The sequence below is a fragment of the Candoia aspera genome, chromosome 6, assembly GCF_035149785.1.
Source record: "Candoia aspera isolate rCanAsp1 chromosome 6, rCanAsp1.hap2, whole genome shotgun sequence".
NCBI lineage: Eukaryota > Metazoa > Chordata > Lepidosauria > Squamata > Boidae > Candoia > Candoia aspera.
The window spans coordinates 15,381,684-15,393,963 of NC_086158.1; the positions used below are offsets into that span (position 1 = coordinate 15,381,684).

Here is a 12,280-nt window from a genome sequence, read left to right on the forward strand (position 1 = left end):
CTGGTGACTAGTGCCAGTTAATACACAGGCCATTGCATTTCAGACCTTTACGATCTCCAAGTGGTCCTGAGAGGTCTCAATTAAAACACATTGTGATAATCAAACTGAGTAGTGATGAGGTTTTGAGATATCATGTGATATACTGATCCTTTGTTAGAAAATTACTTTTAGAAGGGTTTTGCATGTTTTTGTGGTGCTACTTTAAAAAGAAAATGTGATAACCTCTTGTTAAGAAACAAGGGGTTATCGCAAATAACTATATGTGGTCCTAGATGTACATGGAATGCTAAATTGGGATCCTGTTGAGAGAACAGACATTATTAGTTATAATAGTTGAGCTACTACTCATCCTCTATGGCTAGATTTGGAGTACTGTACTGGAAATGGTACAGTAGTGGTGTTCTGATCATACTATAGGAAAGTCAAATGGATAAGCAAAAAGGATAGGCAACAGGAAGAGGGGGCAATGATGGTATACTATCAATATATGAAGGTAGGCATCTTGCTGATCAACAGATAAAAACTGGGGATCCTGTTGGCAGAAGAGGAAGATGCTAGAGATCAAAAGATGCTCTCTGTGCATCTGGATATACATCTCCCCAATTCTGCTCCCCAATACACACACACCCACACACACTTCTTATGCATGCATACACACACCTGGATATAAAAACCTTCTTGTCTCCATAGATACTGCAGATACTTAGTTTGCTGTAGGTGAGAATGGAGGTTCAGGAGATGACAGGTAGAAGTTTTGAAAAACCTGCAGAACTGCCCAAGGAAGAGTCATTGCAAACAAATTGATGATGCAGTGGCTGGCTCCTCACCTTTTTCATTTCAAATACTGCCTGTTGTGTGATTTTGCTTGTGCTGTCCTTTGCCATTGCTGTTTCATACTTCATCTCTTGAAACCTTCTGGGAAAGGAAGAAATAAATAAAGGTTTTAGGAAGAAAAAGTAATAGCAGACCCTCCAGTGCGTGTCTGACAAATGAGATTTATAGGGATGGGCGGTGGTGAAAGAAAATGTTTGTTAAATGGAAACATAATGCATGTGTATTAGCAGCAAAAGTCCCAAGGTTCGTTATCTATAAAAGTGATTATATTTGGCCTGAGATTATACAGTGTTTATCTTCCATCAGGACCCCATTTAAGCTTATCCTGAATAATTTAGAGGTTCCATTAAATGATTTCTCATATTTTGATTCCAAAATGTCAGAAAGCATTTCTTAAGTTTCAGTTCCCTCTTGCTTTCTTCTGGGTCTAATTTTGTTCTTCCTCCCTTCTTAATAATTTCAGTTTGTAGCATTAAGCAATTTGTATCTGACATCTTTTCAGTCACTCAAAACAACCATGATCAGACCCAGTTGGCATCTTATCATTCAGATACCTCCATCATCCTCCATTTAATTGGCTGCGTCTTTGGAAGAAGTAATGGACCTCTCCAAATTAGAAGGGTTGCTATATTCATTGGTAAACCATCAAGAGTTCTCACTTTTACTTTGAGGGGGGGTAGTGTATTGTAACCAGTTCACTTTAATGAAGAATGCTTCTTCCAATATCCTTTACCTCCTCTTTTATACTCCATCAGAATATACATTAAGAAGATTCTCTCCGTCCATCTCCTTTTAGTGCTTATGGTAGAAGAAAGGATTCTAATCTGCATTTTATCAAAGTGTGCACAGGTATGGAGTGTACATGGAGCATAAAAATAACTGGGTGCTTCTTGTGAATGAGTTGAGTTAAGGGGTGTGAGAAGAGCATTATCTTTCATTCTATTCCTTCCTTTTAAACTTATCTGAAGCACAAGCTACCAGTATTGCTTTTATACTGGGTAGGGGAGAATTTCCAGGTTTCTGAAGAACCTTTGTTCTTCCATCAAAAGCTGATTGGTAAAAACAGATTCAAGAGCTAGGCTTGAATGAAAACTGAGCTCACATCCCCATTTTTCTTTTTCAGATTTGTTAATAACTAGCATTCTTTTCTAGTTACCATGGCTTTGCTGAAATGGCAACTGCTGGTGCCAACAGCACAGAGAAATGCCATTCACTGAACTGACAGGGGCTGTTCTGCTACTCTGAGACACTGTGGCTGAGGAAACAGGAGTAGAAGATACTGAGGAGAGATAGTATGCAATTGTGATGATTGCCTTACTCTAAATAAAACTCTCAGACTCAAAATGGCAGTTCAGGTTCTGGGTTTATTTAGAAAAGAGTGCAAACAGGTAAAAAGCTGAGAATGAGAAAAGCGCGCCTAAACTCAAACTAAATAGCGTCTTTGCAAACAGCAATCCACCCCCTCCCTCACATACAGTTCGCCCCACATTCCCAGGTGCTCCTAACAAGCTCTGCTGATCAACGGGCAAAAAGACCTTGACATTTCAGAGATAGCCTAAACACATTCCTCCTGGCACAGTCCAGCACGTCTCCTGTACAAGGCTCTCAGCAGCACCCTCCTAGCCCGGACACGTATCAGCACCTTGGCAAGCAAACTGTTATGATGTAGACACACACCGGAACGGTGAACATGACATACCGCCCCCCTTAAAAGAAATCACTTATCAGAGGGCTTGGAAGGGTAGGCAACATGAAAAGCGCGTGTTAAATCAGGGGCAAGAACATCGCGTGCAGCAACCCATTCAGGATGGGGAAAGTGTTTCCAGCGGACGAGGTACTGCAGAGACCCCCGCAGTCGGCGAGAGTCGAGTACTTCTTTAACCTCGAAGTGTTGCTGGCCATCAATCATGATAGGTGGAGGGGGCGGTGAGTGGGGATGCCAGCGAGCCGAATCCTGAGCAGGCTTGAGTAAACTGCACTGAAAAACAGGATGCAAATGCTTCAAATTATGAGGCAAATCCAAATGAACAGTGACAGGATTGAGCACCTCAGTAATCGGAAATGGCCCAATAAACTTAGGAGCCAGCTTCCTAGAGGGCTGAGGGGACTTTATAAACTTTGTAGAGAGATAGACCAAATCCCCCACTCGAAAAGCCGGCTGGCGGCAGTGGTGCCTATCAGCATGCCATTTATAAGCCTCTTGAGCCTCTCGAAGAGTGTTTCGAATAATGGGCCATGAATCAGCCAGCCTAGAGCCCCAATTGCAGGCAGCAACAGCTGGAGCAGGAGGCTGGGGAAACTCTGGAATGGGAACAAAATCCCTACCAGAAACAATGCGAAAAGGGGTTTGCCCCGTGCTCTGGTGAACAGCATTATTGTAAGCCACTTCAGCAAAAGGGAGCAAGTCAACCCAATCATCCTGATGATAGTTTATGTAAGAGCGAAGGAATTGCTCCAAAGTGGCATTAAGGACCTCAGTGGATCTGTCCGTCTGGGGATGCCAAGAGGTCGACAAAGCCTGCTCAGTGCCAATCAATTTCAAAAAAGCCCGCCAAAATTTCGAGGTAAATTGTGTGCCCCTATCAGTCACCAAACGAGAGGGGCAGCCGTGAGGATGGTACAGGTGTACCAAAAAAAGTTTAGCCAGCTGTTGTGCCGAGGGAATAGAAGCGCAGGGCACAAAATGAGCTTGCTTAGAAAAATAGTCTTTGACCACCCAAATGACAGTTTTCTTCTGACTGGGGGGTAGGTCTACAATGAAATCCATGGAAATCACATCCCAAGGGTGTGCAGGGTCAGCCACCGGCTCTAGGAGCCCCTGTGGTTTACCAACAGAACATTTGGACATCGCACAGACAGGACAAGGAGCCACATAGGTTTTGACATCCTTACGTAGGGTGGGCCACCAGAATTGTCGTCGGATTAAATGTAGGGACTTCAGAAAACCAAAGTGACCAGCCTGCTTACTGTCATGAGAACGAGCCAGTATAGCAGGACGTTGAGAGTCAGGTACATATAACCGCCCCTTAACCCAAGCGAGGTCGTGCTCAATGGACACCTTGTCAGGATTAGCAAGCAGCCAGGGATCAGAACGCAGTGCAGATACAAAAGTAGAGCGCAATGCAGCGGACAATGGAGGCAGCTTGCGAACCGGTGAGGAAGGAGGCAGGGGCTGGCCCCGAGCGCTGCTACGCGTGACAGCCACCAAACCCAGTTGCGGCCCCAATAGGACAGTGCCAATTACATCAGAGGCTGGGCTCTCATCCTGTGGCAACCTGGAAAGGGCATCAGCCAGAAAATTCTTCCTGCCAGGTATAAATTTAAGTTGGAAATTAAAACGGCTGAAAAATTGAGCCCATCGAATCTGCTTCGGGCTGAGGCGCCTGGGTGTACGGAGCGCCTCGAGGTTGCGGTGATCCATCCAAACCTCAAAAGGGGAAGAAGCACCTTCCAACAGATGCCTCCAAGCCTCCAAGGCAGCTTTAACAGCAAAAGCCTCCTTTTCCCAAACATGCCAGCGTCTCTCTGTCTCGGAAAATTTGCGAGACAGATACGCACAGGGCTTCAAAAGCCCAGCAGAATCTTTCTGCAACAAAATAGCTCCAATTGAAAAATCAGAGGCATCAACCTGAACGATGAAAGGAAGGTCAGGGTCAGGGTGGGAGAGGATGGGCTCCTCAGTAAAAAGATGGGGGGGGGGTAACTGGTCAGCCTCCTCCTCCCCAAAAACATCAGCAAAGTCCGAGTACGTGGCTGGAAGACCTTCCAAGGGGGATGGGGAAGGCAGAGAATCTGCAACCTCTGCTTGCCCTGCCGTCGGAGGCATGGCACGCCCCAGAAGGGGAGCTTGATAGAAGCCATCCTCAAAGGTAATAGAGCGGGACCGCCAATTGATGTAGGGATTATGCGAGGTGAACCAGGGAATCCCTAACACAACCAAAGGATTCCCCACCGGGGTCACGATGAACTGAATGAGTTCAAAATGGGACCCCATACGCAAAGCGACTTCCCCAGTAAACTGGGTAGCTGCCACCCCCCCCCCCCCGCTGTGGAGCCATCAAGCTGTTGAAAAAGCAGCAGCTTTGGGAGAGGGAAGCAGGGTAAATCCAATGCTTTGACTAAGTCAGGATGGATTAAACATCGAAAACAGCCTGAGTCCAATAAAGCCCAGACCTTGAGGGATTTGGATTGAAATCCCAATTCAATTTTGACAGCGAGGATAGGGCAATCAGCACTCACCATGTTAGAGTTGTGCCCGGATCGAACCACCTGCCCCGTGGCGCCGGTTAAGACAGGTGGAAATCGTTTCCCGCCAGCTGTTCCAAAGCCTCTAATTCTTCTCCCGGGGTGTAGATATCATCGTCGTCCGCAGTAGCCAGCACCCCCGTCAACCGACGAGGAGGGTTGATTGGTTTCTTCGTTGTTTTTTGAGGCATTTTTGCGGAACGATCCAGTGCCTTAGCTTTGGGGCAGTCGACAGCGCGGTGACCCAGTTTTCCACAGGTGATGCATTGCCCGTGGACAAAGCGGCGTTGCTTCTCTGCATCCCATCTAGAGGTCGACGGAAGAACTGGAGCTCGGGTAGTGGTGACAGGCTTGTCTTCTTTGGTGGCCATCATAAAAGTGCGCTGGGCATGTTCTGCTTTACCAGCGAGGCAAATCCAATCATGTAATGAGTTGGGATCATCCCGCCCAAGTGCCCAGCACAAGACTTCGCGATTGAGTCCATCCTTAAAGCGATCAGTTAAGGTGGCCTTGGACCATTCAGGAACTTTACCTGCCAAAACCTTGAATTCAAGTGCATAGTCAGCCACAGGCTTCTGCCCCTGAACCAGTTCTTTAAGAGTGTCCTTAGCCCTTTCTTTAGCCAAGGGATCTTCAAAGTAGCGCTTCAGCGCAGCCAAAAAGGCATCGAATGTGGCCAGGGCTGGCGCCCCAATCTCCGACAGTTGGACATACCAGTCAGAAGCCCTGCCTTTCAACTTCGTGGCCACTGCAGCTATCTTCTCTTCTTCCGAAGGAAAGAGGTGGCCATGCCGTCTCATGAAACTGGCAGCATTGGTGAGAAAGAAGGACAGGTTAGCGGGGTCACCATCAAACTTCACCGGGAAGTCCCGGGGGGTTCCCCCAAGCTGCAGGACCCCACCTGATTGCTGTCTCGGGGCCACCCCTATGGGAGGTGGGAAGGTGGGAGGCTAGGTGGCCTCATTGCCCCGGGACCTCGGACGATTCTTACTAGGTCCCCAAAGGCAGCCAACATAGAACACAAGACGTGTTCCATGGATTCGATCTTGGATTCCAGGACCCTAATCCTGTCAGGTGTAGCGGAGTCCTCCAGCGCTGGACCTTCCGGCGGTGGGCTCCCTGATATATCTGGGTGCATCTCCCTCGGAGTGTTGGGCCAGCGGAGCTTCCATGTGGAGCAGGACATGCCGGGTCGGGGGTCCACCAGGGCATCCCATAAAAATTGTTCCTGTCCCGCCACGTCGTCTGGTGGGGGTTTCTTCGACCCCGCGGTAGAGTAGGAGTCCCCCGACTGAGGTGTTGCTTGGGCTGGGACAGGGCTTGGGTCCCTGCTCGGGAACGTCGACTCAGGGAGTTGTTCCGCCTGCTCCTCGAACTCCGTGGGATCCTTTCCCCCTTCAGCCATCGCTAATTCCTCTTTCACAAGAAAATGTTCCGGTAAAGAGTAGCGAGGTTGGTTTGAAAAAATGATTCTCAGCTTTATGTGATGATTGCCTTACTCTAAATAAAACTCTCAGACTCAAAATGGCAATTCAGGTTCTGGGTTTATTTAGAAAAGAGTGCAAACAGGTAAAAAGCTGAGAATGAGAAAAGCATGCCTAAACTCAAACTAAATAGAGTCTTTGCAAACAGCAATCCACCCCCTCCCTCACATACAGCTTGCTGTGGCTTATTCCATAAACTCTGGATATCACAATATGTGAACCAAGCCTAGGCTGGATTTTGACAAGGTTAGTTTGATTTCTTTACCAAGTGTGAAGCTGCCTGGGATATGTCAGAAGCTTTTTGTTGGATGTGGCAGTGAATAAAGCACTCACCCAGTTAGATCCAGGCTGCCTTACTGGCAGTGATTTGGGGATATCTATCTGGAAGGTGCCAGTTTGGGGAAGGCCTAGATCATGGCATGGATTTTTGCTTAAATGACTGTAGCAGGTGAAGAAGATGGTACAATCCATTGCTTGACTCCATACTAGGCATGTACAAAGCATTACTTCTGAGTAATGGATGGATCGCTCCTGGAATGGCCAAGTTGGTGTGGTTTGGAGGACAATGGAATCTTCTGGATTTCCCTGTCTCTGGAATGGACTGTTTTGCAAATGCCTGCCCTGTGGTTTTGCTGTATGAAAATCTCTTCTGTTTTTCTCTCATTTCCCAATGCTAGTTCTCCTTATTAGCACTCTGGATCAACGGAACTGGTTCAGTTTTGCATTTAGAGCTGTAAATTAGAGTCCATGTAGAATGACTCTTAGTAACAGCCTCCTGTTGCAGTTCCATATTTTACAAATAAAGCCATTAGAAATCCTGAATCCTGGTGGCATTTAAGCCAATCCTTTTTTCAGCCTCATTTTCAAAAACGTGGTTGCTTGGGAAAAGGGGGGGGGTACTAGAATGCTTTTTTGTATGCTTTTAGTTTTTCTTTTTCTTTTGCCATTATTATTTTTATAATAACATTTTCACTTCAACCTTCATTTTATTGTAAAGCTTATTTCATGTATGTACTGTATATGTATTTCTTTCCCATTTATTTTTGATTTTGGGGTTTTTTACCTAATTAATTAAAAAATAAAACTATCAAAAACTTAGTTTCCTACGACAAACAGTTCTCTGGTTTTAACGATGGACATACGTGAACACATTTGCTGGCTGCAGTGGTCTTTAAAAAGCAGCTTTTCTAAATTTTGCTTTATGCAGCTGAATAAACTGCAGCTTGACAATCAATAGTTGCCTTGTTGTTTTTATTCTTTACCTTGTTCTTATTTTCTCTCTCTCTTCCTCCCCCCCTCTCTGAAAATGGGAACTTGCTGCTATGATGGAAAAACACGCCTTTTAGGTTCTAGAAACATTTCGCTTCATTGTCCGTTTTCATTGTCTTGATTGCCCTGGCCTATCTTCAAATGGGATTCATAAGATCTTTTTGCCGCAGTGTTTCAGCCATCCTCATCTTGAGAAAACTTCTTCACCCTTTAAACTGGTGTGAAAGCCTGTGTTTAAGATATTGGTTTGGGTACTGTTGCTGTACTAGTGGCTGGCCTGGTCTTCTACACATTACCAAGGCAATCATACTTTTTCTCACAGAATTGCCCTCCTAAAATCACCCAGCCAACCTGAATATTTAGCTTAAATTTTAGGAGAGTCAGTAGCTAATCAGGATACTCTACTGAAATAAATCTGTTACATTGCCAACCAAAATTTCACACGTACTTTACCTAAAGCTATTGGAAAAGGACACCATCTACTTAAAGGATCCTATAACCATTGAAAATGAAACAGGCCTTCTCTTGTAAAGCAATGTCCATTTTAGGAGGTAGCCAATGTAGATCTGGGAAAACCCCAACTGTGTGAAATAGTGCTTTTGTGAAACATTGTTTGGATCTGTTTAAATATCTCTTTTTGACTTGCTTTTATTTTTTCTTGTCTTCTGTTTCTCAGGATCCTGCAGGCATCTTTGAACTGGTTGAACTGGTTGGCAATGGGACTTACGGGCAAGTGTATAAGGTAAGATTTACGTAACTTCTATATACATGAGTTTACATGCAAAACATTCTTTTGCTTATCTATCTTTTGTAACTGTGGGGTTCTGAATTATTAACTTGAAGGTCTTTTCTTTTTCTTCAAGCTTTCTTACAACTTTCTTCAAAAGTATAAGTTGATAAAAGAGAACATGGTATGCCAATCTGCAATCCTGTTCTTCTTTGCATAATTTAGTGAATAAGCAGACTTCAGGAAGAAGGGAAACAAATGTTTCCAGGCTGATGCAAAACATTATGGCTGATTCTTGGTAGTTTAATTTGCTGGATCGCAACAGCGGCAGCACATATGAGGACCGGTCGTAAGTCTCCTAGTTCGGCACCGTTGTAACTGTGAATGGTCGCTGAACAAGTAGTTGTTAAATGAAGGCTACCTGTACTACATCTGGAGGGAACCAGCTTGGGGAAGAAGGATTGGAGAACAAGGATTTGCAAGCAGAAATTCTGGGTGCCCTGTAAACATCTGAAGTACACTTTCTGAACATGCTGCACTATTTTTTTTATTTTCACGGATCCTTGGGAGACCTGAATAAAGATTGTGAAGGATGAATTTGTTAAATTATTCTTGCATGTGATTTTGAAAACGGTAACTCACTCACAGCTGAAGGATGAGCATGTGAACCAGGACATGGTACGGCTGAACTGCTGCCATGTTTGGATTTCCTTTCTAGGATGATCTTTCATAGCTGATTCTTTTCTACTCCTGTACTGAACATGCAACAAAAATCACTTTCATCCTTCTTTCCTGCTCCCCAAATGAAAGAAAAAAGTAGAATTTTCTGCTGCTCTGTCAGGAAATATTTATTCTGACATCTGCTTTCTCTATTCTTGTATTGCTGTATGCTCATCTCTTCAATAGACATGATCAAAGTTTACCACTGAACCAAGATTGGAACAAAAACTTCTAGATGTTTTTGAAAGTGTGAATTTCCAAAATAACATCAAACCTGTGCTAAAATTATAATCTGCCAAAAACGTTTTATTAAAAGTCCTTGGCACAGGAAATACGTATTCTGAGCAGCTCTCCCTCCCCCTTATATTGTTGAATTTCAAAACTATTTGCCTTGACTTGCTGAGGCTGAATGCAGAGTGATGTCTAAACAGTTTCTTTCTGCTGATGACATAACTATGGAGCTGACTGAGTTTTAAGTACGTGGTTATTTTGAATAGCTACTGATGGAAAATGTGGCTACAATATCCTTTTGAAAGCTTAATGTTTCAATCAAAAAGCCCAATAAAAAATGTTTACTTCTAATGCTTATATAGTGCTCCTTCTATATCTTATGTTTTCCTGTTTTACGTCCTGCTGAAGGCTCAACTTGTAATTTGTTTAAGTACAATTTTCAAAAATATTTTAAATATTAGAAGCAGTGCATTTATAATTAACAAAAATGTTGAAGCTGTGGGAGAGAGAAATTTTGTGAGAAAAGAACAGCATCCAGTATTTGCACAGGTAATCTGTGTTTTGGCTTCAATAACCCAGACTGGCTGATAATTCAGGCAAAAAATACGACAATAATATTAAGGCCTAGCAGCCTGTTTGGATATTGAGTTCAACTTTGTGGAATTTCTCAGAGTTCTTTTCATTTTCTAATGCTGTCATGAGACGTCATGAATTCAACTACTTCCAAAGGTTTTATTTATTTATTAAATGTCTATGGTCGCTCATCTCACTACCATGACGTACAAGGTTTACAAGATTGTAAATCCCCAAAACAGTACAAAAACAACCAAAAACCCCAGAGAAATTATTAAGACATTAAAGAAGAAAACTGTTTAAAGCAATTAAAACACAATCTGTGGGAGAGTATGTAGATTCATTCATTTTCCTAGACATATAGCCATTTAGCTTTTCACCAATGTCCCCGGATTTCTAAAATTCTAAAAATGTGTGTGTGTATGTGTGTATGTGTATGTATGTATGTATATGTATGTGTGTGTGTATATATACACACACATACATACATATACATACATACACACATACGCCTGCCTGCCAGTTTTTTCCTTGGGGTGGGAGGGAGGAGATTCTTTTCAGATTTCTGGTAGAGGTAGTTGCTAGTGAAGGCAGAGGAAACGGAAAGTCAAAAGCCTCAGAAGTTAGTGGACCCCTTTTCCTTTCAAAACTGTCCCTTAACAGTTCCTTAAGTGTATGGCTCTGCCTACCAAAAGCAGAGGAAGAGCTGCTGGCTATGGGTAATCTGTGTGTAATCTCTCTGCTTGTATAATTGGGTTTTTTTAAAGATTTTTTTAATCATGTCTTTATTATTTTTATAAGTAACTCAAGGCAGCAAACATACTTAATGCTCCTTCCTCCTCCTATTTTCCCCACAACAACAACCCTGTGAGGTGAGCTGGGCTGAGAGAGAGCGGGACTGGCCCAGGGCCACCCAGCTGTTTTTCATGCCTAAGGTGGGACTAGAACTCTCAGTCTCCTGGTTTCTAGCCTGGTGCCTTAACCACTAGACCAGACTGGCTCTAGTTTCTATTTTAGCCTGCTCTTTTCCCAAGGAGATCTGGGATATAATAGATTTGAACCTGGATTTTAGTCTACCAGTCTAGTACATGTCCTTGCCATTGGAGTTTTGTTAATAGATAGGGGTAGGAATGTTGAGCATATAAAGAGGCAATGCTACCCAGAAGAGAGTATGGAAAACAAAAAGCTGGTTTACCATTAATGCAAGGAAGATGTGAGAAGAGAGGGTGTTGGATATGAATCTAGGGAGGATATAAGTTCTAAGGATCAGCATTAGAGACTATCAGCTGTTTGTAATGGCTACTGTTCATGAGCTACAACAGAGATTTAGTCCATGCTCTGTTGTATGGAGTACAGCCAAGTCATATCTGCCGTGGGGAAGCCTGACTCTTGTTCCTGGTTGGAGTGAGTCATGTTCAGCAGTGGATATGTAACATTTTTGCCAAATTTCAATACCTGATAAAGGAAGTGGGAAGGAGTCTGGTAGAGTCATGTGGTTATTCTATGTCCGAACACTTTCTTTTTGCTATTTAAAGATTGTGGATTCTCCTATTGTTAAAATAACAAGACTTGGCTAAATAGTAGAACAACATGTCAGTGTTTCTCAACCTCAACAACCTTAAGATGTGTGGACTTCAACTCCCAGAATTCCCCAGCCAGCTGGGGAAGTTGCTTAAAGTTAAAGTTGCTGAGGTTGAGAAACACTGAACTATGCCAAGGATTGGTTGTCTGAAAACTAGTATTTGTGATTAAAGAAAGAACCTGAAATACTAGTTTTTAGATGACCAATCCTTGACATAGTTGTTCCAGCTATGGTAAGTTGTCAGTTGTTTTGTTAGAGTTCAGCTTAATGCGTTCTGTGATTCTACCCATTCTGGTGTAATTTGTAAGTAGTAGAAAATTCTCCTTTCCTGCAGTGTTTGACACAGGTGTACTCATAGCTCCTTACAGTACAGTTTAATTTGAATAGTTTTTACTTGAATGAGAGCACATTGTTCATGGCTTCTCTCTTTCAAGTGAATCTAGTGGGTTTGATAATTGGACAATAACAAACAGGCTGTGGTGAATCTCTTAAGTTCTTGTCATGTTAATTTTCTAGCTTAAATTTAAGACCATGGTGGGGGGATACTGATGGTAAAACACAGGGCTGGATTATTTCATTCCTTGCTGCGAAAGGCTTTTCACCTGTAATTGATGC

General features: G+C 43.4%; 1 protein-coding gene across 2 annotated transcripts in view; it reads left to right on the forward strand.

The window, feature by feature from the left end:
• TNIK (TRAF2 and NCK interacting kinase) overlaps positions 1-12,280 on the forward strand; it is a 295,901-nt gene that overhangs the window by 52,142 nt on the left and 231,479 nt on the right. For both annotated transcript variants that reach the window (XM_063306445.1, XM_063306444.1), the window contains exon 2: positions 8,509-8,574. In XM_063306445.1, the coding sequence (XP_063162515.1) occupies positions 8,509-8,574 (66 nt within the window). The remainder of the gene's footprint in view (positions 1-8,508; positions 8,575-12,280) is intronic.